This window comes from Cervus elaphus, chromosome 32 (genome assembly GCF_910594005.1).
Source record: "Cervus elaphus chromosome 32, mCerEla1.1, whole genome shotgun sequence".
Taxonomy (NCBI): Eukaryota; Metazoa; Chordata; class Mammalia; order Artiodactyla; family Cervidae; genus Cervus; species Cervus elaphus.
In genome coordinates, this window is record NC_057846.1 from 11,666,795 (window position 1) to 11,692,679 (window position 25,885).

At 41.3% G+C, this 25,885-nt stretch overlaps 1 protein-coding gene across 1 annotated transcript in view; it reads right to left on the minus strand.

The window, feature by feature from the left end:
- CSMD1 (CUB and Sushi multiple domains 1) overlaps positions 1–25,885 on the minus strand; it is a 2,014,689-nt gene that overhangs the window by 223,397 nt on the left and 1,765,407 nt on the right. Inside the window, exons 30-36 of the mRNA XM_043893675.1 lie at positions 20,641–20,835; positions 17,168–17,284; positions 15,024–15,137; positions 14,605–14,700; positions 7,525–7,728; positions 6,536–6,660; positions 5,825–5,921 (exon numbers count right to left, since the gene is read on the minus strand). Coding sequence (XP_043749610.1) covers positions 5,825–5,921; positions 6,536–6,660; positions 7,525–7,728; positions 14,605–14,700; positions 15,024–15,137; positions 17,168–17,284; positions 20,641–20,835 — 948 coding nt within the window. The remainder of the gene's footprint in view (positions 1–5,824; positions 5,922–6,535; positions 6,661–7,524; positions 7,729–14,604; positions 14,701–15,023; positions 15,138–17,167; positions 17,285–20,640; positions 20,836–25,885) is intronic.

Sequence of the window (25,885 nt, forward strand, 5' to 3'; positions counted from 1 at the left end):
AAATTCATGGATGATGATGATGCTAATGTATAAATATTATACATTATTGACATGCATAGTATAAATACTATTTTGAATAACAAAACAAGGAAATAAGCTGGTAATTATCCAAGACAGATGAACAATGTTGCAAGGGCAAGATTCCCAGTTACCCTTCACTCTCTACTCAAACAGTTCTACGACCCTCCAACAGGTGTAGGCAAACCAATGACTCCAGGTAAGGACTGGATCCTAAAAATAGATTAAGGATGTCTCATTAACCTTGGATTAGCATGTAGTCTTTCAGAAACTCTTCGGGTTTATAAGAGTTCACTCTCAGTTTGACAATGTGTTGGGACTAGTCATGTGTATACTGGCTGGGTCTTGGGCTAATCGGGATACAGAGTGTTACCTGACTGCTTTGGGAGAACAGGGATAAATGGAAGACAAAAGAAAACACCAGGTACACCCCCTAATGATTGTGTGTGTGCACATGCATGTGTGTGCCCACAGGTGTGTACACGCTTTGGAAGACAGATTTCCCACTTGAGATCTGGGGCCAGTGCCTCAAACCAATTTCCCTGAATATCCAGGTAGGGTTGTCAGTGGAAGGGGAGGTCTTTTCAGACCTGAACTGTGAGTATACCATTCACTTTGAGACACTGTAAGTGTTTGCTGAATGATAAACAGAAAATGACTGCAAGATTTAACCCCTTTGTTACTCAAACTTGGTTTGATGGGTGAAGATAGATCGATAGTTGGACAGACAGACAGACTTTTAAGAAACTGAGTCATGGAGAGGGAAAACAAAAGCCTATTCCTGTGGTCAGCAAAAACATTTAAAGAGATCATTCTTTGAAACTAATTAATAGTTAACAGTGCAGATGGGGGAATCCTGCAAGGTGGGGTGACCTTGCCTGTTTCAGAAAGTCTCCTGTCTGAGGATCACCTTTTCCCCTTGTGGGCTGTACCAGAAGCAGCGTGCTGTCTGCTCAGCAGCACGCAGGGTGCACCCGAGCGTGTGGGGATGGACCTGTGAGGAGGAAAGGGGGCCTGAAGGTCAGGGCGCCGCCTGCACCAGCTTGCTGGGCCAGCTCGACCCGCCCCCACATCAAGACAAGAAGGAAACACCCAACAGAAACTCCAGTTTAATCCACTTTTGTTCAAATCATGTGATGCTTGCTGTTCTCTCATTCATGTTTTATTTCTGTATATTTTGGGTGATGTCTACAGAAAGTACAAAGTTAATGTAATGTCATTATGATGATCTAACTAATCCAGAAAGTAAGTTCTGGTTACAGCATTTGTATAACTTTCTGCCTGGTTTTACCTATGATTTCAGATAATCAGTGTATTTAATCGCCTCCAGCCCCTAGTCAAGTTATTTCCACACGTACATTCTCAACACACACCTCTGACTTTTTGTCTTTCCTGACTATGTTGCAGCGGAATCAGAAAACTCACTTCCACTGCTGACTGAGCCATAAAACAGTCCTGTTACTGAAAACATTTGAAGATGTTCCAATTCTGTGAAATCTAAATAACAGCCCATCCCTTATACATGAGTCATACATGCAATGTGTGTATGAAAGGGCCTAGTGGATCATCACAGCCCCTCTAAGCATTACTATTAATTGCAGCAAGTATATTTATGAATGACGGTTCTGTCTGTACTTCTGAATGTAATCATTTGTTTTCCTAAAAAGATGCTGGGTCTTGACGCTCCAGGCGCATATGCGATGTGCGCCTGCCCTGGCCACTGCCTGCCCCTGCAGCGGCGTCCGCTAGGGACTCTGCTCAGAACGGACTGGCAGAAGAAGCGTATTCCCCCGATTCAAAAAGTAGCTGAGGGGTTTTTGAAAAAACTGTTGCCACAGGCGGAATACTTTTGAGGGCCCTGCTTCACTGACCTAGATAGACCCGCACGTGCGGGAAGCTGAGCGACTGTGCTCCAGGCCCTGCAGACGCTGCTCCAGCCACGGGTATTCACTCTCCCTTAATCCTGCTTGTCAGCAACAGATTGGTACGACTTTTGCTCTAACACGTCCATTTATAATTTATCACCTGTCTACTTCCAAAAATGATTTCAAATAGCTTACAATATAAGTCCTACATACACACGGCTATCCAGACAGAAAATCAAAAACCTGAATTTACTCAAGAAGTCAGTCAATCGTTTTTCTGGAAATGTGTACCTCTACCAACTACTCATTCTTCCTTGCTTTTAGTCAACAACTCACTTTTAAAATGGGTTCAAATTCTCCTTTTTGAGTATTTTGAAATTATCACAGGAACAAAAATGTGTAAACATGTATTACGTTTTAAAATATATTCAGATTTGATGGCTGATGTGCCATTTCTTCCATATAAACTTTATAAAATACTCTTTTTGAAATATTTTAAGTAGTTTTTAACTTAAAATTGCAAATATGGTACAAAAAACTCCCATATACCCACTATCTTGCCATATATTACAGAATAATGATATCTATCTCTGTCCACATACAGATATTTGTGTGAGGTGGTCTCTAGCCACAATACAGATATGTGTAAAGTTATTTTATTCTAAACCCTTTGGCTTCCTTTGTAAGTTCAGTTGGTAAAGAATACACCTGAAATGCAGGAGACCACCTGTAATGCAGGATACTGGGTTTGCTCCCTGGGTCTGGAAAACCTCCTGGAAAAGGGAATGACAACCCAACCCCAAGGACAGAGGAGCCTGGCAGGCTACAGTCCATGGAGTCGCTAAGAGTCAGACACAACTGAGCGACTAAACCCTTTGTGAGCAAGTTGCAGACATTGTGACACATTTCTTATAAAAATTTAGTGTGCATTTCTTAAAACAGAGCGGATATATATTAAAAAAAACAAAACAAAAACTAACAGAGGCTGCAGGACCATATATCCTACAGAAATCACTGGAATTTCAACAATCTGCCAATAACAGCTTTTCCATCAGAAGGACTCCATCTATGATTGTGTCCCTTTAGTTTTGTGACGCATTTTTTTTGTCTGTAAGACTTTCTTAGTCTTTCTTTCCCTTTCATGAACTCAATACTTTTGAAAGATACAAGTCACTTTTTGTGTAGAATATATTTCAAAATCAATTTTTATTTTAGAAAATTACAATTTAAATCTTTTTTTAAAATTATAGTATATAAAACCTAATAAAAACTGCTTATGTGTATTATTTTTCTTTAATGTTTTATAAGTTAATCAAATGCACACTACAAAGAACTTTTTTGTAATTGTTTATGTAGGAGATTCTCATGCTTTTAGTATTATACATTAATATATATTAATAAATATGTATTACTATATATTAATATATTATTTATATATTTAAGCTGAGACTACACTCAGACATAAGTTCAGAAAATGAGATTACAAAAGATTGGGAGTAGTTAAAAAACAAAACATACAGGGCTGGTGTGCAGTAACAAATCATTTGCTTTCCCTGCCGTAAGGCTTGGTGCAGGCAAACTTGAAAATGAGTTCTCCAAAAAAAGATGAACACATTTTGAAAAAAAAAATGCTTTTTTAAAGCAACATAATCTCCGAAGAGAATGTCTGATGTTCTTCATGACTAAATTCAGGTGGTGATACATTTTTGGCAAAAATATCAAAATATGATGCTGTATTCTCCCATTGTTGTTCAGTCATTAAATCATGTTCTACTCTCTGTGACCCCATGAACTACGGCACGCCAGGTTCCCTTGTCCTTCACTGTCTCCTGGAGTTTGCTCAAACTCATGTCCATTGAGTTACTCATCTTCTGGTGTCATATGTTTTTGCCTTTTCACACTAGGATTTTCCAGTTCATAGGATTCTCCAGGCAAGAATACTGGAGCGGGCTCCTCCAGAGGACCACATTTTGCCAGAAATCTTCACTATGACTGGTTCATTGTGGGTGGCCCAGCACAGCATGGCTCATAGCTACTTTGAGTTATGCGAGCCCCTTCGCCACAAGGCTGTGATTCACGAAGAGGGTATTCTCCCAAGGTCACTGTGTTTGTCTGCTCTCAGAGGTGTGAGGGAGTTGACTCAGAGGCTTCCAGAATCTACTTCAGGGCATTTCCTCCCAAACTCAACTTTAGTGACATCGTGCTGGGTGTTTGAAATCAGCCCTGGTGGAAAAGGGCTTACTGGCTTCCCAGGTTATGCTAGCGATAAAGAACCAGCCTCTAATGCAGGAGATATAAGAGATGCAGGTTTGATCCCTGAGTCTGGAAGATTCCCTGGAAGAGGACATGGCAACCCACTCTAGTATTCTTGCCTAGGAAATGCCATGGACAGACTGAAGAGACTTAGTGTCCATGCATGGGAGAATTTACACCATGGCAACTGCAATTCTAAGTCACATCATGGCTTTCTGTTCCTCTGCTTGCTTATTTCGAGAGCAGGCTTATCAGTATACCAGTGCACACCTTTTCCTGTTACTGTAAATCTTGACATGACTGTCTTAGGAAGGTGGTGTCTGCCAGGCTTCTCACTGTGAATGACTTCTTTCCTCCTTTGCAGCGAGTGCATGAGGACAAGGTGAGGAGGTGCATGGAGACTGTGGCTGTCTGTCCTCATCAACCTCACATGCTACCTTCAGCCTCCACTGACCTCCCCATATGGACACGTATGTCCTAACGGCCACCAGTGGCAGCTGTGATTCCATCTCCTTCCCATTTGTTAGTTTAGATTTATTATAGTTTGGGAAGGCTTTCTCTCTTATTCCTTACACTCATGCATGTGTTTATGTATATCAGCTTGGATCCACATATTTCTATTTCATACAAAAGGGATCATCATGCATGTTTTCTCTCCCAGAGCTTCAAAGTCAATGGTTCTCCAAGAAGTACTAGTGCCTTTAAGGGAGAATGGGACTTCAAGTGATTTCAGAAACGCATAACTGGGTACTAGGTGGGTAACTCCTTGCTGAGGGGTTATTGTTTTACACCTCACAGGATACAGAGGTGGGAAATATGTACACACACAGACACACACACACACATGTACTTCTATCTCTATAGCTATACAGTTGTACATAGGGCTTCCCAAGTGGCTCGGGGGTAAAGAACTTGCCTGCGAATGCAGGAGAGGTGGGTTCGATCCCTGGATTGGGAAGATCCCCTGGAGAAGGAAATGGCCACCCAGTCCAGAATTCTTGCTTGGGAAATTCCATGGACAGAGGAGCCTGGCAGGCTACAGTCCATGCGGTTGCAAAGACTTGGACATGATTGGACAGGCATGCACAGCTATACGTATGAAGACCATGAGTTCACACCAGGGTGTCTAGTTCAAATCTATCACAAGCAGCTCCTTGCCAGCTTTCGGGTCCCTGTGTATCCAGCTCCCCACCCAGTCACGAGAAACCCTGTCCCCATCCTCTGTATCTATGTCTGTTCTCAGGGTCCACGTCTGCTCCCAGCCTTCCATCTGCATCCCCGGCCACCTTGCTCCCCGGCCTCAGCACTTGGTCCCCAACTGCATCAAACGCTTCTAACGAGCGCAAAAGAAAAGGAAGTCACCCACCTCAAAGTTCATTGTCCAAACCACCCCCACACAAAACTGACTTCAGTGAAGACACCCCATTGCGTCCACAGGGTAATAACCCACATTCTCCCCAGCTCAGAGCCCACCACAGTGATCATCCATCAGCCTCCTGCTTGCGGGGGACGGCGCTTTTCCCTTCACTCTGGGGTCTGGTGCTCTCCTTCCAAGCCTCCCAACACTAGAGAAACTTGTTAGCACAGAGAAGAGTCTCCCAGGGAAAGGTCGGCGCTGAGTGCTCTCCTGCAGTCCGTCATGGTGGGATGACTCGGATTCACAGACACTTGGGGACGGGGTCACCTACCTGAAAAGCTCCCCAGCCTTGGCGCACTTGCGTCACCACCATCGTAAATCTCCAGAGAGTCCCAGTTCTGCTCCGTGGCAAAGCTGATCACTTGAATCTACCAAACAAGTCAATATTTGTCCTTCACTTAATAAAATCAGACTGAAAACAGAATGGAAACGTATACGTAGTGTATATGAAAATAGCCAATGGGGATTTGCTATATGACTCAGGGAACTCAAATTGGGGCTTTGTAACTATCTAGAAGGGTGGGGTGGGTGGAAGGTGGGAGTGAGGTTCAAGAGGAAGGGGGCGCATGTATACTGATAGCGGATTCATGTTGATCTGTGCCAGAAGCCAGCACAATACTGTAAAGCAATTATCCTTCGATTAAAAATAAATTAATAAAATTAGACTAGTCCAACGGGGTTTTCAAGACATTAAAAATATACATGTTAGAGAAAGGCAAAACCAAAGAAGTTAAGCCATGGAAATGACATCCACAAAATTTCCACAAATGGCACTTCTGATAGATTTTATTCTAAAAGTCTATCACTTTAATTTCAAATGTAGACACATGATTAGAAACACTTGGTAGGGATGGTAAGAAAAGAGAAACAGGTTACAGTTTGTATATTCAGAATAACCAATACAAAAAGAGGGAAACAAAGAAGGGAGAAGCCCGTGGGCAGAGCTCTGCTTCTTAGGAGCCTCTGGGCTTTGTGAACATACCTGGATTCCTGACCCCTCTGTAACGATGATCTTCCATATGCAGTTTAAGTTGTTGCCATAGGGTTCAGGGTAGCCGGGGGATAAAATGGTACCTCTCCGCTGAGTGAAATTGCCACTGCAGGGGACTGAAAGCCAAACCCACAAATAGGATAAATAAAGTACAGTGAAGAACACTGATTCTGTACTCACTGCTCCTTCACTGTGTGATCAGCTATTAACAGATGTCTTACATGGACTATGACACTTTAAAAGGCATTTGTAGCCAAGGTCAGACTTAGTCTGTTTTCTTTTAAATGATCAATACCATAGATTATCATCTGCTATGCTGCTAAGTCTTAGACACTGTACCCAACAACAGCATCTCTGAAGTGAATTCTGTTTAGAGTAATTGCTCTACTACAAGTTAAGAAGCTCTGTGGAGTTTTCTCTTCTATATGCAGACAGGCAGCTCCAACTGATACTAATGGGATTTGTGAGCAAATCCAGAGAGAAGAGACGCTTAAAAGGCACAAATGAATTCAAGTGCTAATCATGATTGCCCTGGAGGTCCTTACACAAAATGAAGCAAATAAACTATCACCAACAATGTCTTTGTTATTTGGGATGCATTAACCTACTATTTTTCAGATCTTCATCAGCACCAATTTATTAAAAGGGCATTACACAAGTCATGTAACAAATCAACATTATAATGATTTTCCCTACAAATGAAATGATGTTGTATACCCATGGCTTGTGATGGCATACTTAATAAGTATCGAAAAGGAAATCACGTTTCATACTTGTTAATCTGATGCCTTGTTTCATGAAACACAGTAATTTTTGGGATTTGGCTGCTACTCAATTATTTCTGATAAAATAATTTTCCCTTTAAACGGGTCTGGAGCAAGAGTCCGCTTACGTGGACTCAAAGAGAGCCCGTTAGTGCCTCTGTGACCGGGGACTGCGGACCCCATGCTGGTGGTCACACCGTGGGGACACACACTTACCCACGCAGCTGGGGACCGTGTCATTCCACTGGGCCAGGGCGCTGGGCACAGACTGGCAGCGGATGGCCGCGGAGCCCTGGAGCAGGTAGCCCGGGTTACACTCGAAGCGGACGACGGACCCCGCCGAGAACTCGGAACCGATTCTCCTCCCGTACCTGGGCTCGGGGACAGAGCTGCACTGGGTGTCACTGGTCCTCGGGACAGCTAGAAGCAAGACACACAGCACAACCATCTGTGTCTGCAGCACAAAGCCACGGCATCTCCTTGGAAACAGATCTAAGATGAGTCCAGAGAGAGTTTCTGCTGATGCGGAAATTAATAATGTCTTTCGCGGTCTCCATGAGGAATGGCTCGGCTCAGGGGGCACTTACTCATCTACATGCCTCCTCAAATCAACCCTGAGGACCACCTCAGATCCCTATCACAGACGGGGAAAACATGGCACATGGAGAATTGGTGCTTTATGAGGACAGAGTGATATTCAGGCATTGAACTTAACTAAGTACTCAGATTATTGTGCTGCTGATAATGAGATGACTAAGAACTTGCACTTATCCTCAAGGACCTCAGACTCCAGTGAGAAGAGCTGCTATATAAAGGATTACTTATAATGTGGCCGTGGTGATTAAAAAGCAAAATTAAAAACAGAACTACCACATGACCCAGCAATTCTACTTCTGAGTGTTTATCTGAAGGAAATGAAATCCCTCCCCTGGAGAGACATCTGCACCGTCATTACATAAGGGTATTATTTGCAATAGCCAACTTATGGAAACAACCTCATGTCCACCAATGAATAAATAATGTCATATATACACACGATAGAATATTATTCAGCTCTCTAAAAAGGAAGGAAATTGTGCTACTTGCAACAACATGGACGGACCCATAGAACATTAGGGAAGTGGAACAAGTCTGTTGCAGAAGGACAAATACTGCACGGTCCCATGGATAGGAAGCAATTAAGAGACAAGCTTAGAGGAGCAGAGAGCAGATGGTGGTTGCCAGGAGGTGGTGGGGAGGGGTAGGGGGAAGGTAGAGCTACAATTCAATGGCAGTCATTCAAGACTCCCAAGTTCTACAGATCAAGTTCTACAGACAAAGCTGTGCAAACAGTTAATGATGCTGTGTTGCGTGAGTGCTAAGTTGTGTCTGACCCTTTGCTACCCCATGGACTGCAGCCCACCAGGTTCCTCTGTCCATGGGATTCTCCAGGCAAGAATACTGGAATGGGTTTCCATGCCCTCCTCCAGGGGATCGTCCCAACCCAGGGGTCAAACCCGCATCTCTCACGTCTCCTGCATTGACAGGAAGATTCTTTACCCCTGTGGCACCTGGGAAGCCCCAAGGACACTGAATCATGCACTGCGAACTTTACAAAATGCTAACTGCTCATCTTAAACAATGATTGGAAGCATAACATGAGAGGGTAAATCTCATGTTACCATAATAAAATTAAGAAAAAAAAAAAAAAAGAACATACCATAAGTAACATACATACAGTTACAGGATTCATCCTGTTAGGAAAGACTTGGGAGGAAGAAGAGGACAGTGGGAGTGGCTGAGGGCAGAGCCAGCCTTCTCCTTCTCCTTCCCAGGGTCTTCCCACTGGACCAGCAGTTCTCCAAGGTGGGAGGCAGGAAGCGGGGAGCCGTTTGGGGCTGGAGGGGGCACTGACCCTTCCCCAGTGTCTAATATTACAACTGTGTGTTTGTAAATGAAAAGAACAGATTACACAGCAAAGAGCAAAGCTTGGCAGTACACTCTAGCTGGCGGGACATCACTTGCTGAAGGAGTGGGGAACACGAGGCGCGGCCCTGACCCTGACACCTGGCCGCTGGCTCCCTGAGAGCTGGTTCCCGCTGCGGACCACACCCAGTCTTGGAGGCCACTGTATGTTTGTGACCACAGGCACTGCTGGGAGCACTGTTCGAGCCACACAAAGACCCCGAATCCCCTCCCCAGACTCACAGGTCTGCCACCAGTCAGCCCTGCTCCATCCCTCCCATGTCCACGTACAGATGAAGATGCCCCCTGATAGCGCTGAGCCCACGGCAGCACCCTCAGGCCCACCGCACGGGCCGGCCTCCTGCAGCCGCCCCCAGCTCTCTGCCTGTCTCCACGTTCTCCACAGCGTGCGGATCTCATGGTCTTTGACCCTGGGCACGGCAGGTGAGCCTCCATCCAGTGAGGCATCCACTCAGGCTGTAGATCAGAATGCACTGATAGGCAGGGAGTGATCACTATAAGCGATTTTCCTGTTTACAAAAGGAGGCACGAGATAAAGTTCGAAAAACACTTCAGGGGCAAAGGGGCTGGTCACCCCAAACCGACGCTGAGATCCGCCAGGTACGCACTCGCGAGTTTGCATATTGACTTCTGTCCCTGCATTGAAAGTCAGTTCATGTTTATCATCTCCGAGATCCCCATCTTCCTGTCTTTGAGTACCTTCTTCGAAAGTGCAGCCCTCTGAGGGGGACATTTTACTTAAAATAATCCTTCTGTCTTTATGGTCCTTTTCCTAATACTCTGGCATCTCGGGCTGAATTGAACCCAAGCAATAACTGATACCATTTGGGTAAATTGCTGGAAGCACTTCTATGGGAATGGAAGTCAGAAGACTGTTTTGAATAAACTAAGCTTCAATTCAGTGTTGAAATATTTTTGATCAGAAGGCAAAAGTTAATAAAATTGTGTACTGTCTAATAACTATGAGAAAATTAATGATATTACAGAATATTTTTCTGTAACTGAAAACAACACAGAATATAATATTCTGTTATAAACATATTGCCCACAGCTTACATTTGTCATATTTTAGTGTCTGATTCTTGTGTTACAGTTGAACAGCAGCATGAGAGGGATAAACAAATAAATACAATGATAATCTTGACTGTCCTTTTTATAAATATGGAGAAATCTCTAATCTTTCCTCACCTGGAGATTTCAGGCCATACCACAGAGAAATGCCATGCCAGTAGCAATTATTCTAGTAGTCATGTATGGATGTGAGAGGTGGACCATAAAGAAGGCTGAGTGCCAAAGAATTGATGCTTTCAAATTGTGATTCTGGAGAAGACTCTTGAGAGTCCCTTGGACAGCAGGGAGATCAAACCAGTCCATCCTGAAGGAAATCAATCCTGAAGATTCACTGGAAGGACTGATGTTGAAGTTGAAGCTCCAATACTTTACCTACCTGATGCCAAGAGCTGACTCATTGGGAAAAGACCCTGATGCTGGGAAAGATTGAAGGTGGGAGGAGAAGGGGACAACAGAGGATGAGATGGTTGGATGGCATCACCGACCCAATGGACATGAGTTTGAACAAATGGTGTGAAAAAGTGAAGAATAGGGAAGCCTGGCATGCTGCAGTCCATGGGGTCACAAAGAGTCTGACATGACTTGGCAACAACAACAATGACAACAACAAGCAATTATTCTCCATCTTTCAGTGAATGCTGTGAAGCAAAGTGAGATCAGCCCAGGGCCGAGTGGAAGGGGATGAGGTTTGCCTGGATCAGAGGGTGGTAAGCACGTGACTGGCTTCTCAGGCCATGGACTGCGCTGTGCAGAGACTGGGTGCTACCCTCTGGGACTTTCATGATCTGAAAACGGGCAATATTCTGACTATGGGGAAAACAGGAACAGGGAGTGGAAATGCTTTTTCTAAGTTTGGGAGGAAGAATTTAGACTAAGGTTTTCTTTGCTTGACGTCCTTCCTAGGCAAGCAAATACATGTTTTAGTTGATTTTCCCCAGGTCTCATCTTTTCTAAGATGGCATAAATTATAAGGCTTAGTTAGTTTTCCAGTTCTAAGAAATTCACATGTTGTACCAAGAGCTTATAAAATGCATACTTCTTACAAAGAAGATTGAGCATAAAGTGTTGTGCATAATTCACTGATGTATGTTTGAATTCACAGACTAGCCGTGGCTTGTCAGGATAGATTTTTCAACTATGAGAACAGAGTGATTTTGAGAAATAGAATATGTTCATCTGTCATTCAATGAAAAAGGGACGACTGCTTTACTTGGATAAGTTATTCTTGTCTGCCTTCAGGTTTATTTTATTGCTGTCATTGTTTTCTTTTTTTTTTTTCCCTTTTACCCTAAAATAGGTGCAGTAAGACAGCTGTCTGCTCATGTCTATAGCTTAGAGAATTTGTGGTGGTGAAAGATTCCACCACCCTCTTACCTACCTCACTTTACGAATGTGTCCTTCTACCTGCAAGAAGCACAGGAAGCAAACAAACAAATAAAACCCAGCAATAGTCAAAACTGTGATTTTTCCAGTAGTTATGTACAGATGTGAGAGCTGGACCATAAAGAAGGCTAAGCGCTGAAGAATTGATGCTTTGGAACTGTGGTGCTGGGGAAGACTCTTGAGAGTCCCTTGGGCAGCAGGGAGATCAAACCAGTCCATCCTAAAGGAAATCAACCCTGGATATTCATTGGAAGGACTGATGCTGAAGCTGAAGCTCCAAAATTTCGGCCACCTGATGCCAAGAGCCGACTCATTGGAAAAGACTCTGATGCTGGGAAAGACTGAAGGCAGGAGGAGAAGGGGACAACAGAGGATGAGATGGTTGGATGGCTCAATGAACTCAATGAACATGAACTTGAGCAAACTCAAGAAGATGGTGAGGGATGGGGAACCTGGTGTGCCGCAGTCCATGAGGTCTCAAAGAGCTGGACACAACTTAGTGACTGAACAACAACAACAAAGACATAAAGTTACAATACTCTGTAAAAAATACAAATAATAAAGAGGCCTCTACACTTCCGTTTCTTCACAAGATCAGGAGGACAGCAGCGTCCTCACTAGCACTGTTTCTGTGTTATTCACCAGGACCACACAGAGGGGCAGGGAGCATGCCTGAGTCACGGACAGGTTTTCTGCGCCTGACACCTGCACCCATTCTTCATGGCACCCTGAAGAGCCCTTTACAAACAGGGCTGTCTGTGAACAAGGGCTGGACTGCGTACAGTCACAGAAGTTAGGAAGTCCTGCACAATGTTAAGCGTTAACGGCTTATGGAGGAATGAAGCTCTAAGTAGCACATGAAAGCAATATTCAGAAAGTTTTTACACAATAGAGTTGTAATAATTTCTAGGTTTCCACTTAACTACTATCTTTCAAAAGGCAATGTTCAATTTTACTTTCGAGAAGGATTGAAAACTTTCCCATGTGCTTTTGAGTGATTGATAAATTGCATTCAAGATCCTAATTCTTTAGCTCCAAAGGATTGGGCTTTGATAAAAAGACATCAACTTTTGCATAAACTCACTGCAGTAAGAAAAGGAGACACATTGGAACCTTAGAAGAAATACTGAGCATGTTATAGTCATCATATATCCTTAAGCACAAGGAAAATACATTACTTCTATAGAAGGATTTGCTTTTCTTTCTACTTTTCTGAATTTCATATATTTTAATGATCCCTGGGTCAGGAAGACCCCCTGGAGAAGGAAATGGCAACCCACTCCAGTATTCTTGGCTGGGAAATCCCACGGACAGAGGAGCCTGGTGTGCTACAGTACAAAGGCTCAAACAGGATAGATGTAGGATCATGTGCCTCAGGTATTTTATCTGATAATCTGATCAATTTTCAAATCTTTATAAAAAATTACAGGAAGTCCCTAAACAACGTAGACAATCCTAGGCACTTGAAGCTTTCCAGGACAAAAAAATGTACTTAAACTAAGTAGCCCAGTTTCCTTAGATGTCATTCCAACTTAGTTTGGTTTGTGAATTTGCTTCTGCAAAGTAATACAGCATTGATTTAAAGAAAATTAGGATTAGGTGAGAAGTGAGTTGCTTAAATTGGACCCTCTACTATAAAGGCGATATTTACTGGTTTAGTTATTTACATTTTAACAAAAGTTCAATTTGAACAATGCAATTAATTTTAATGTAATAGCACAGTCACACAAGCAAGTGCTTCTTAAACTGGATTAGAGGTACTTCTCCTGACCTGTCAAACATGCTCACGCTTTCCGTGACTTTTAAATCATCTTATTACTGAATACCGAAGGGGTTTTACCGTGAGATATTTTGAGGCCATGCATTTCTCAGTGTGTGATTATCATAAATGATTTATGAATGACATGACAGATTGTTATTCTCTATAACTTGATGAAAACCATGATGTTGTTGAGGATGCTTTCTGGAAAAGTCCTTATTAAAAGAAAGAAATTTTTGCCAGGAAGCTATTCTCCTCCTTTGCTGAAGAAAATGTTCAAGAGCTGCTTGCCATAGCTTCAGCCTCCAGGAACACTGAGACCTTGAAATGCTAAGTATTCCTCTCACTTTTGAACAGGAAGTTGGCGTATCTCTGAAAATGGCAACCTCTTTCCGATCTCAGGGGACAGTTATCACAATTTAGATCCAGAGACTTTCCCTGTGCCTCTGAAAGTGGACAAACTTTTCAGTCCATGGGGTGTACTCTCAAATTCACATAATGGATATGCAAACTAAAGATGAACTAGAAACAGGAAAGAAATCTTCATGGTTCAGAACCATTGCGCAATTTCAAACATTTTGAATAAGCTCCAAGTTCAAAAATAAATGTAAAGATGTGACTGTGCCTAAAGTTAGAACTTAAGCAAAATAAAATAGGTACCTCCAGTGATAGAAACACGGGTGGTGCCTTGGGTTTAGTTTGGTTTTGTTACATTTCTTTTTCAATTAATTTTTACAGCAAGGTTTGGAATCCTACAATGTGTTTTAAGTGTGTTTCATTAAGATGGTTACTAAAATCTATTACGAAATATTTTACTTAATTAGGTGAAATAATATTGACACATTTGAAATTACTTTGCAAATAGTGAAGTGCTATACTAAGGTAATCTCATAAATATTTGTTTCCTGATCCTGTCAAATAAATGAAGCACAATTGTATCTTTGTCTTAGAAATATATTTGTCAAAAGAAAAACTTCAGTATTTTTATTAAGTAATGTTATTATAATTATGCAGATACGCTCAAATTCTCAATTATTAAATGAAGTACAAGCCACGCTTTTGGTGCTGAAAACAGTGGTACGTGGTGTGGGAGGAGGGCGAAGAGGGCAGAGACGCACCTTGATACACGAAGTGGAAACCCCGCGCCGGAGCCCCGCTCTTGGCGCTGAATCGGAGCAGAATTTGGTTGGATGTGGCCAAAGGCAGTGTCTCACCTGGAGGGAAAATCAGAGATCATCTATAGGATAGAAAATAACAGGGTATTTATTTTCTGATATTTTTATCTTCTTCTGAGATAAGTATTACATTTTCTGCGGTCTCAGTAAAAAAAATAAATAAATAAAGTCAGGTGGCTTTATATGTGGGATTAAAATGCATTTGAAATTTTACACTGAAAATAAGATTTTACTAAGCAAGCAAGCAAATTCAAAGATGATTAAATTTCTTCTCCACAAAAGAAAATAAAAATAGACAAGCTTAATATTAATTCTCCTGGCTGTGTGACTAGAATGAAAGACAGAGCTCACGGAAGGTTTACCTGAGTGAGACCCCGAGAGGGAGCTGAGCAGTCTGGCCTGAGGGTGCGTCCCATCAAACAGCTCTGCCAGGTCATTCAGCGCCGTCTGGAAATAGGCGAACTGCCCAAACACCACTGAAAATGAAGGGGTGGGTTGGCACAAAGTGCTTTTTTAAAAACAAAGAAATGAACAAGGTCCCATCACTTCATGGCAAATAGATGGGAAAAAGTGGAAGCAGTGACAGACTTTATTTTCTTGGGCTCCAAAATCACTGCAGGCAGTGACTGCAGCCATGAAATTCAAAGATGTTTGCTCCTTGGAAGGAGAGCTATGACAAACCTAGACAGCATATTAAAAAGCAGAAATATCGCTTTGCTGACAAAGGTCCATATACCGAAAGCTATGTTTTTTCCAGTAGTCACGTACAGATGTGAGAGCCATAAAGAAGGCTGAGAGCCAAAGAATTGATGCCTTCAAACTGTGGTGCTGAAGAAGACTCGAGAGTCCCTTGGATAGCAGAGACATCAACCAGTTAGTCCTAAAGGAAATCAACCCTGAATATTCATTGGAAGGACTAATGCTGAAGCTGAAGCTCCAATACTTTGGCCACCTGATGCCAAGGGCCAACTCATTCGAAAAGACCCTGATGCTGAGAAAGATTGAGGGCAGGAGGAGAAGGGGGCAGCAAAGGATGAGATGGTTGGATGGCATCACTGATTTCATGGGCATGAATCTGAGCAAACCCTGGGGGACAGTGAAGGACTGGGGAGCCTGGAATGCTGCAGTCCAAGGAGTCACAAAGAGTTGGACATGACTCAGTGACTCAACAACAACAACAAACAGAGGATTTTAGAGTCATCGGTCATCTTAAAGAGTGGAAATCTAGGACTTAAGTTTTACTATTCATTTTTTATAACAAAATAAATATTTTGAAGCCAGTCTTTCAGTTTTTAAATTAAATTGGTATTTTCCATTTTCCACATACTGATAGAGTCAGTAGACCTTCTTGAGAGTCTGGTCCCTCTGCCCTGGTTTCTGTGATCACATCTATCACCCTCTAAGTATCAGACACCTGATTTTCTTAACAGAGCAAGATGACACAAGGGAAGCCTTGCCTGGAAACTCAGTCACCCTTGAGAACTGCCTGAAAGAAGGAGCTTAAGATACTGAGTACATTGCTTTGCACTGTTCATGAAGGCCCATGATCTAAACTACCAGAGGCTGAAGTAAGTCCTTGGAGGAGGTTTTTATTAGATTTTTAGAAGCCTGTGATTAATATAAAAGAAGTTCATAGAAATCATCTGTCTCCCATATGCAAGTTTCTTAAGCAGCAATTAACTTTCTCATCACATAAATATGTTTTTAAAATATTTGCCCTCAAACAGAATGGAACCTTAGAATTTTTGTCAGTTTTATTTCTATGAGTGGGTGGCTGCTATTCTGAATGCAAAGAAAAAAAAATAGAGTATGTTGGGTTTTAACTTTTACTGTTGGGAGAAAGGAACTATTCCATAAAATTATAAAAGCTATTCTCTTCCAACTCTGGGAAAGAATCCAACACAGAAGTATCTTCTTGGTCTAGAGTGAGAGGGGAGATGTTGAGGAAGCCGCCAGGAGCCAGTCAGTGGGGGGCCATCTAGACACGAAGCCATCCCAGAAAATTGGCTCAGGCTGGAAGCCAAGTTCAGGAAGCAAACTTGGGATGTCAGGTTTGGAGGGGTCAGATAGGGCACTGCCTGCTTTTACATCTGCAGTCACTCAAAGGTGGGTTCACTGACCCAGTGATTTTCCAGAGTAATCAATAACCAAATATACACGCCAGTATCTCACAGACTGATCAGGTTTCCCTGGCCCACATGTGAGGCAATGATCTTCCTCATACACAAACAACCAAATGAGAAAATGCTTCCTAACAAAAACAGGAACAACGCCAAAATTATTCTGCTAATTCTGGACTGGAATCCGAGAAGGAAGTTTAAGCATTTTCCATCACACTGATAAAAGACCTGCAGCAGATCTTTTATGAGACACCTTTGGAAAACCTGTCACACATCATCTTCTTTTATACTATTTCATTAAGTCAAGAGCTGATGTATTTGTTTATAAAATGATGGGAATCTTAACACAGAGATATGACAGTGAATTGAAAATAAGAAAACCTTACCGAATTCCTTTGGCACCGTTATTGAATAGAGGCAGGTCTGACCGGCGGTATAGTTGTGGGGGTAATTGGGTGACAATACCACCCCCTCTGACCCCGTGTACTGGCCTCCGCAGGGGGCTGAAAGAGACCAACCGAGAATTATGTGTTGTGGGTAACCACGCGGCAGGTGACAGGGACCTGAAAATGTCAGCATGTGCAGTCAACATGAATATTCAAAGACCTAAAAAAGCATCATAGTCACAAATGGATGTTACATCTCCATCAAAAGGGAAATAAGAAGAAAAGCAAAGATTGAGCAGGTGAGAATAAAAGTAACTCAACTTAAGAGGAGGACCTAATATTATTTTTAAGAATGTTCTCAGACATGCTAAAATAATCATGAAAACAGTTCTCATGAGAGTAGGAACAGGTCGAATAAAGACAAATTCTTAAGTTACTTCAAAAGTCTCACTAGAATTTTCCAGTTGATCTCAAACACCATATTAACTTAAGTGATACAAAGATTATTTCCATTTTCTATTCTCTAATTACTATGAGACTAAAAGAAAAATAATCATTTTTAGTCTTTGCTATCTTTTCATCATAGATTCAGCTTAAGAGTGACAGGTATAGTTACTAATGTATCTGGGGTCTCTTCTTGTAAGTCCCACTGAAAGCTGAAGGAACCCAAAAGTAGAAAGTTAAGGCAGGTACACTGATGAGGTGCTACATGCACAACTCAGTGAGAGACAGACTGTGTGTTTATTTTCCCTCTGATCATCTTATTTACTCTCAGCATTGCACTTGCTGAGAAAATAGAAAAAAATTATAGCCTGGATATTCAAAATACTATTGCTAAGCATCTTAAAGTAGACATCCAATTAAATTCCAGTTTTGAAAAACCCAGTTTTGGGGTTAAATTGCAAATCCTTCTATTTTTCCTATTTTTACTTAAAAAGAGGTCCATGTCTGCTCATCTGTTCTACGTAACCACTGAGGTGACCCTGATTGCACTCTCTGTGGCCTGACTACACGCTTCCTTATCCTGGGTACACCACCTTCTGTGATCTGGATTCATAGCTATTTTCAGTCTGAGGGAAAGTTTGTATTTCTACAGCTTATTTCTTCTCGGTGTGACAGTTTTCAAGCATTAAAAAGGATAGAAATCAGAGATAACGTGCTTAAGCTTTTGATTAGCACACTGTTAAGTCCTAATGGATGGCCAGGATGAATAACGCTCCTCAGATGTTGATGCTGGCGTCAAAGCACCTCACCGATGACTGCGCAGATTTCCCAGGGCCTGCTTTACGCGCCTGGAAACAGAAGTCATGCTCTAGAAAGTCAGCGGAGACAGCTTAGACACCTGACAACTTTACACTAGTAGAGATTTCACTTAACTAAGCTAAGAGCAGCCTTCATGCTAATGTATTAACTCAGAGCAACTTTATCACCCTAAAACAATTGCCATGACTTCTTTTTTTAACAATCTTAAATAGAAAAAAAGTGTTTCTACTTTTTTTCTATGGAGGAAATTCTCTACGCTAAACTTCAAAGCTCAAGGTTCTCAGTGAAACGTGGGAAGACTCCTACCAGTTGAGATGGATCACTTAATTTTTAAAAAATCAACCATACAAATTCAACCACGTTATTTCCAAAATACATATATATATATATATATGTATATGTATACATTTATATTTATACATACACCTAATAAATTTTCTTAAACACTCAAAGTTCAAATTTTTAAAGATAAGTACAAATGAAGAACAGAAATTTATTTTCTTTTAGACATATAAAATTCAAGCAGATCCTTTTGCAAATATCCATTTTCTGTAAGAAAAAGTTAAACTATTTCAAATTTTAAACAAGAAGCATAAATGAAAAGTGGAAATAAATCTTCACTGGGCTAATATTTGGATGGCCAGATGATCACACAGGAATCTTATCAATCAGGAATCACATCTTCCGATATATTTGTTCAAGTGTAACTGTTGTGCTTAGTTGCCCAGTCGTATCTGACTCTTTGAGACCCTGTGGACTGCAGCCTACCAGTCTGAAATATATAACTATATATATGTATATATTTCAGAAACAACATGGTTGAATTTGTATGGTTGATTTTTTAAAAAAATTAAATGATACATGTTAATTGATAGAAGGAGTCTTCCAGCATTTCTGCAAAGATTTATTTTGTTCACAAATAGGATGAAAGAATATTACTTTATGATAATAGGAAACAATGAAAACTAAAAAGGATGAAATGAAAGAAAACAGACGCGGCATTTTAGGTCCTCTGCTACTTTGATAAATTGCACTGTGCTTATACATTCTTCCCCAGATTTGAAGATAAGCACCAAAACTGCATGATACACTTCAAAGCAACCAAACATCTGTGCAATTGAGAAACATATATAGAGAATTCTTGTTTAATTAGTAATAATTATTCTGTCCATGTTACTGTGGTAATCTGAGAAATAGGAATCACTTTTCTTATGCTAGAAATTCTTTTATATTATTATGATAATAATAGGAAAATGAATATGCTCTTGTTCTCTGGTAATTAATGTATTAAACAGACCATTTCCTAAATGAATAAGGACATGCAACATTTCACTGCAGACGGTAACAAGAAACTAACTCATCCATTTGGTTAATTGGAATATATGTAAACCAAAACCAACATAAACAGAAGCCATTTTGACCCGTGCAAGGGACTCAAGCCTGTTTCCATTTCTGTTCTAATTCAGTAGGAAACCTCAATGAACAAGAACTGTAGGCAACAGAAAGAAAAATTATGTCATGCCTTTAAAACAAACTAGTCCAAAATATGTCCTTTAATATACAAACTATGGAGATGTTTAAAATATAGCAACATTCACTTAGCTTAATTGGTAATCTGAGTAATTCACAGACATTAATTCAGCACAAACATGCTGTTCTTCATGAGATATCCCCCAAAAAATATGGGAGATGTCATTTCTGTTTAATGATTTGGAATTCTTAAGTTTTATTTAAATTTAAATAAATAAGGAAAAATCATTCTTTGATGTTTTATGCACATACATATGATGACTAGTTAACAGAAACCGTGCTTCCTGGGTCTTGAGATATGGAAAAACCTCTAATTTAAAATTAGATTATTTATCTATCGCCTAAATGTGACCTCTTTTTTTTTTTTTCATTTGAGTCTGTGGCTAGAGAATTTATCTTCCCTCATAAGTTCAAAGTATGTTTGAATTTAATACAATGCAGTTTTCACAGTTAGAAATGCCCAACTATCTAAGTGAAAGAAAAATAACCCCCTCCCAGAAACCTGAGTAAATTAAATGAAACGCTCAAGGCAGGCCAAATCCTTATCCCACGTTGCTCTGTGGGGTCACCCCACTGATGGGGCAGAGGACTGATGTACGGCCCCTCTCCTGAATGAGGGTCCGAGTTCCAGAGGGAAGCTATCTCTGAAGGCAGCTCTGGCCCCACGCGTCAGCACGTACCATTGCAAGAGGGCAAGACCTGGTCCCATGCGGGCTTCCCGTCCACTCCAATCACACACGTGATGGAAGACGGGTCAGCGATCTTGTAGCCAGAGTCACACTGGTAAGTGACGGTCGAGCCAAGCTTGAAGTCCGTCCCGATCCTCGTCCCATTCATTATGTTTCCAGGGTCAAAGCAGGCTTCCCGTGGTTTCTCTGTGGGAGAAATGAATGCAAACTCCATGAGAGCAGGGATTTTATTTCTTTAAGTGTCCAGCAAATGAAAAATGCTAATAAAAAATTGATTGACTCATGACCAAGTTATTAATGTTCAAGTCAATGATTATCATAGAAAAACAGAAAAAACTCCTTCGATAAAATTATATTTCTCATTTTTCAAATGACAACACACTGCAGAATTCCTGTTGTAGTTGATTTCCTGACTTTTGTACTTAATTCATAGTAAAATGAAATCACATCACATTTTAGGAAGAGATGGGAGAATTGGCTTCTCAAAAGGAAGCTGGTTTAATTCATGCGAGGTAAGAGTGATTTTTTTATGCTGGGAAGATAATCAAGAAAGGAAGTTCTGATCCTGTACTACCCTCACTGAGTCAGTGATGCCAAACTTAGCTGGAAAACATATTTCCTGATCCATATGAATGGATCAGGGCCAAGCCCTGTGCCTGGGATGTAATAATTACCCAACACAGTTCCACTCTAAATGCAGTACTTGCTGCAAGGAAGTGAGGGTGGATCATCTATCAGGCATTGGGCTGTGTATCTTGCATATTTCATTCAAATGTTCACCCACTTCTGAGACATGAGGATAATCTGGGCACTGTTTCACATTTTGAGAATATGAAGCTCAAGATAGGCTAAATAACTTTCACAAAAATGCCCTGCAAAGTCCTGTCCAGTTATAGGGCCACTAAAGGACACGCTTGCTAAAAGCCTTGTTGTTGTTTAAATAATAATAATAATAAAAACCTTGTTGTTGTTTAGTCACTCAGTCGTGTCCGACTCTGTGCAACCTCATGGACTACAGCATTTCAGGTTTCCTTATCCTTCACCATCTCCAGGAGTTTGCTCAAATTCCTGTCCATTGAGTTGGTGATGCCATTCAACCATCTCATCCTTTGCCACCCCCTTCTCCTCTTGCCCTCAATCTTTCCCAGCATCAGCGTCTTTATCAATGAGTTGGCTCTTCGCATCAGGTGGCCAAAGTTTTGGAGCTTCAGCATCAGTCCTTCCAATGAATATTCAGGGTTGATTTCCTTTAGAATTGACTGGTTTGATCTCCTTGCTGTCCAGGGGACTCTTAAGAATCTTCTCCAGCACCACAATTCCAAAACATCAGTTCTTCAGCACTCAGCCTGCTTTATGGTCCAACTCTCACATCCACACACGACTACTGGAAAAACCACAGCTTTGACTATCTGGACCTTTGTCGGCAAAATGATGTCTCTGCTTTTTAGTACACTTTCTAGGTAGGTGTATCATAGCTTTCCTTCCAAGGCTAAAAACCTATCTTCTTCCAAATATAAGTACAAAGCTATCTTCTTTCTCTCACACAGTCTTGTGGCTGTGTCTTGTAGCTTGTGTCTTGGTAGCTTTAATGTTGTAAATGTTCTATTTTAGCAGACCTTCCAAATATCTCTAAATCATGTATCTCTATCTCTTTCTGTTGCATACAACTCCACCATTTGAATTGCTTTCTGTTTGTGCTTGTCAACATCGTTCACTCCATCAACAAAGCCCCTTGTAACATCAGAAACCTCTGGAATAGAATTTTACAGCTTTTCAAGTGATCAATATAGATGTTACACTGATATGTTTTTCTTTTGGGGGGAGGTTGCAGTTAAGAAAATGCTGTTTGTTATGAATATGTGTGAGTGTATGTGTGTGTGGAATGGGGTTATCATTAATAATACAAATATAGGCTCAAGGATAACTTGAGTGCATAAAATAAATATGTTTCAGCTCTTTTCATTTTTTTTGACAATCTTTCCCCCAGGGCTAAGCACACACATAAAGGATTTCTGGAGAGTATAAATGCAAGGCTTCATTTTACCTTTATGGGGAGTTGTGATCAATATGGATTATGTTCCCTTTTAAACATTTTCCCTCACTGAGTGTCTGCCTACTATGTATGTGTGTTCAGTCACGTCAGACTCCTTGCAACCCCACGGACTGTAGCCCACCAGGCTCCTCCATCCATGGAATTCTCCAGGCAAGAACAATGGAGTGGGTTGCCATTTCCTTCTCCAGGGGATCTTCCCGACTCAGGGATCAAACTCCCCTCTCTTGTATCTCCTGCATTGGCAGGAGGGCTCTTGATCACTGTGTCACCTGGGAAGCTCACTGCCAGTGAGTAAATCTGCACAGTGGTGTTAGAGGATGCTCCTGGGAGACTGTGGCAGGGGACTGGGAAAGAGTGAAGATGAAACAGCTCTGAAAACCACATCCTGCATCCTCTGAGGAACGGTTAACATGCAGTAGAAGAGGGAAAAGGCACAAACTTTGTGATGTTTTGCAGGACAGAGAAGAGGCCTGTTGGGCTGTATTTATTCAATACTTCTCAGTATATTTTTAATTGTCTCTGTGTCAATATCAGCCAAACAGAGATCTCTTTGGCAGTGCTGTCCCAATCTATTATAACCAACTGTTAGAATATATTATGTACATACTTTCGTTAAAAGCACAACATAAATATATAAATATTATATTATCATGAGTATCATATGTGCTATATAATCACATATATCATAGATAATATAACAATTATCACATATCATACCTCATTATCATGTATATCATATACCACATGTACTATATTATCACACATATTAAACATCACCATACAGATGCATCATATGCCATATGTACTATATATATACACAACATATTGAACATTATCATACATCATACATATCATATGCCATGCATTATATTTCAATTATCATACATAATATAATCACATATATACATTTTAGAAACCCCTCTAGGTCCTCTATTTTGCTCTGGTTAGAGTCTCGCAGCAAGAGCTGTGAACTCTGTTGGGACCCATGCTCTCTAATCACTTCATTGAAAACTGATTTGTTCAAGGAGTAGGGGACATTCTGATAATTCTTTGTAGCTTCCTCAAATCCCACATAGAGCACAGATCACTTATTTTAAGCAAATAAGGGATGAATAAGCAAAACTGTGGTCACCAGAATAATCTTTCCATCAGCTTCCTTCCAAGAGAACATACCCAGCATCTAATAAATACAAGCACTGGTCTAGGGTATACATTTTTTCTCCTATAAAATAACAGAGAAAAAATGCATTTCTGATGCCTGGTCAGCCTTTTTGATAATTTTTTGTTATAAATGTCTGTTGGTTTAGGGTATGTTTGGTTAAATAACACACCCTCAATTTTCTGCTCCATGTTGCTAATGGAGAACTCTGAGGCCAGTTTTTCTTCATTTCTCCAAATGAACTGCATCGAATCTTTTGGTTCCATTTACTCAGTTGTCAGTTCAGGATGTTTGGTGATAAATCACAGTACTTTTTCTGCTTACAATTTGTCACAATTTCTAAGGAGATGACTTCATTACACAGCTCCTGTCGGTTCTGCTTAAGGACACTTCCCAGAACTCCTGCCCTAGAGCCGTGCTGATGGACTCTGCGGGGTCTCTGGGGCCACTGGCAGGACTGCCCTGAGGCTCCTTCAGGTCAAGTCCAAGGGCTGGGTCTGCTCTCTGCTTCCCTGACCAATGACAAATGCATAGTCTTTTTATTTCCCTTGAAGTCCAGTTGATTTACAATATTATATTAGTTTCAGGTGTACCAACAGTACGGTGATTCACTATTTTTGCAGCTTGTATTCCATCATAAGTTATTACAAAATAATGGCTTCAATTTCCTGTGCTGTGAAAAACAGAGGATGAGATGGTTGGATGGCATCACCAACTAAACGGACACGAGTTTGAGCAAACTCCTGGAGATAGTGAAGGACAGAGAAGTCTGCTGTGCTGCAATCAATGGGGTCGCAGAGTCAGACACCACTTCGCAGCTTGACAACAACAAAACAGTGGCTATAACTCCCTGTGCTGTAAAAAACGTCCTTGCTGCTCATCTATTTTACACGTGTGTGTGTGTATGTTAGTCACTCAGGCGTGTCCAACTCTTTGTGACCCCATGTGTAGAAGCCTGCCAGGCTCCTCTGTCCATGGGATTTTCCAGGCAAGAATACTGGAGCGGGTTGCCATTTCCTTCTCCAGGGGATCTTCCCAACCCAGGAATTGAATCCAGGTCTCCTGCATTGCAGGCAGATTCTTTTACTCTCTGAGCCACCGGGTAAGCAGTAGTTAGTTAATCCTGTACCCCTAGTTTGTCTCTCCCCTTTCCTTTCCCCCATTTGGTAACCACAGGTTTGTTTCCTATGTCTGTGAGGCTGTTTCTGTTTTGCTTATACATTAATTTGTATTATTTTTTAGATTACACTTCAGTTCAGTTCAGTTCAGTCGCTCAGTAGTGTCCGATTCTTTGCAACCCCATGGACTACAGCACGCCAGGCCTCCCTGTCCATCACCAACTCCCAGAGTTTACTCAAACTCATGCCTCATGAACAGTATGAAAAGGCAAAAAGATAGGACACTGAAATATGAACTCCCCAGGTCAGTAGGTGCCCAATACGCTACTGGAGATCAGTGGAGAAATAATTCCAAAAAGAATGAAGAGACAGAGCCAAAGCAAAAACAACGCCCAGTTGTGGATGTGACTGGTGATAGAAGCAGGGTCCGATGCTGTAAAGAGCAATGTTGCATAGGAACTTGGAATGTCAGGTCCATGAATCAAGGCAAATTGGAAGTGGTCAAACAGGAGATGGCAAGAGTGAATGTTGACATTTTAGGACTCAGCGAACTAAAATGGACTGGAATGGGTGAGTTTAGCTCAGATGACCCTGATATCTACTCTTGTGGGCAAGAATACCTTAGAAGAAATGGAGTAGCGATCACAGTCAACAAAAGACTCCAAAATGCAGTACTTGGATGCAATCTCAAAAAATGACAGAATTATCTCTGTTCATTTCCAAGGCAAACCATTCAATATCATGGTAATCCAAGTCTATGCACCGACCAGTAATGCTGAAGAAACTGAAGTTGAACCTATATGAAGACCTATAAGACCTTTTAGAACTAACACCCAAAAAAGATGTCCTTTTCATTATAGGGGACTGGAATGCAAAAGTAGGAAGTCAAGAAACACCTGGAGTAAC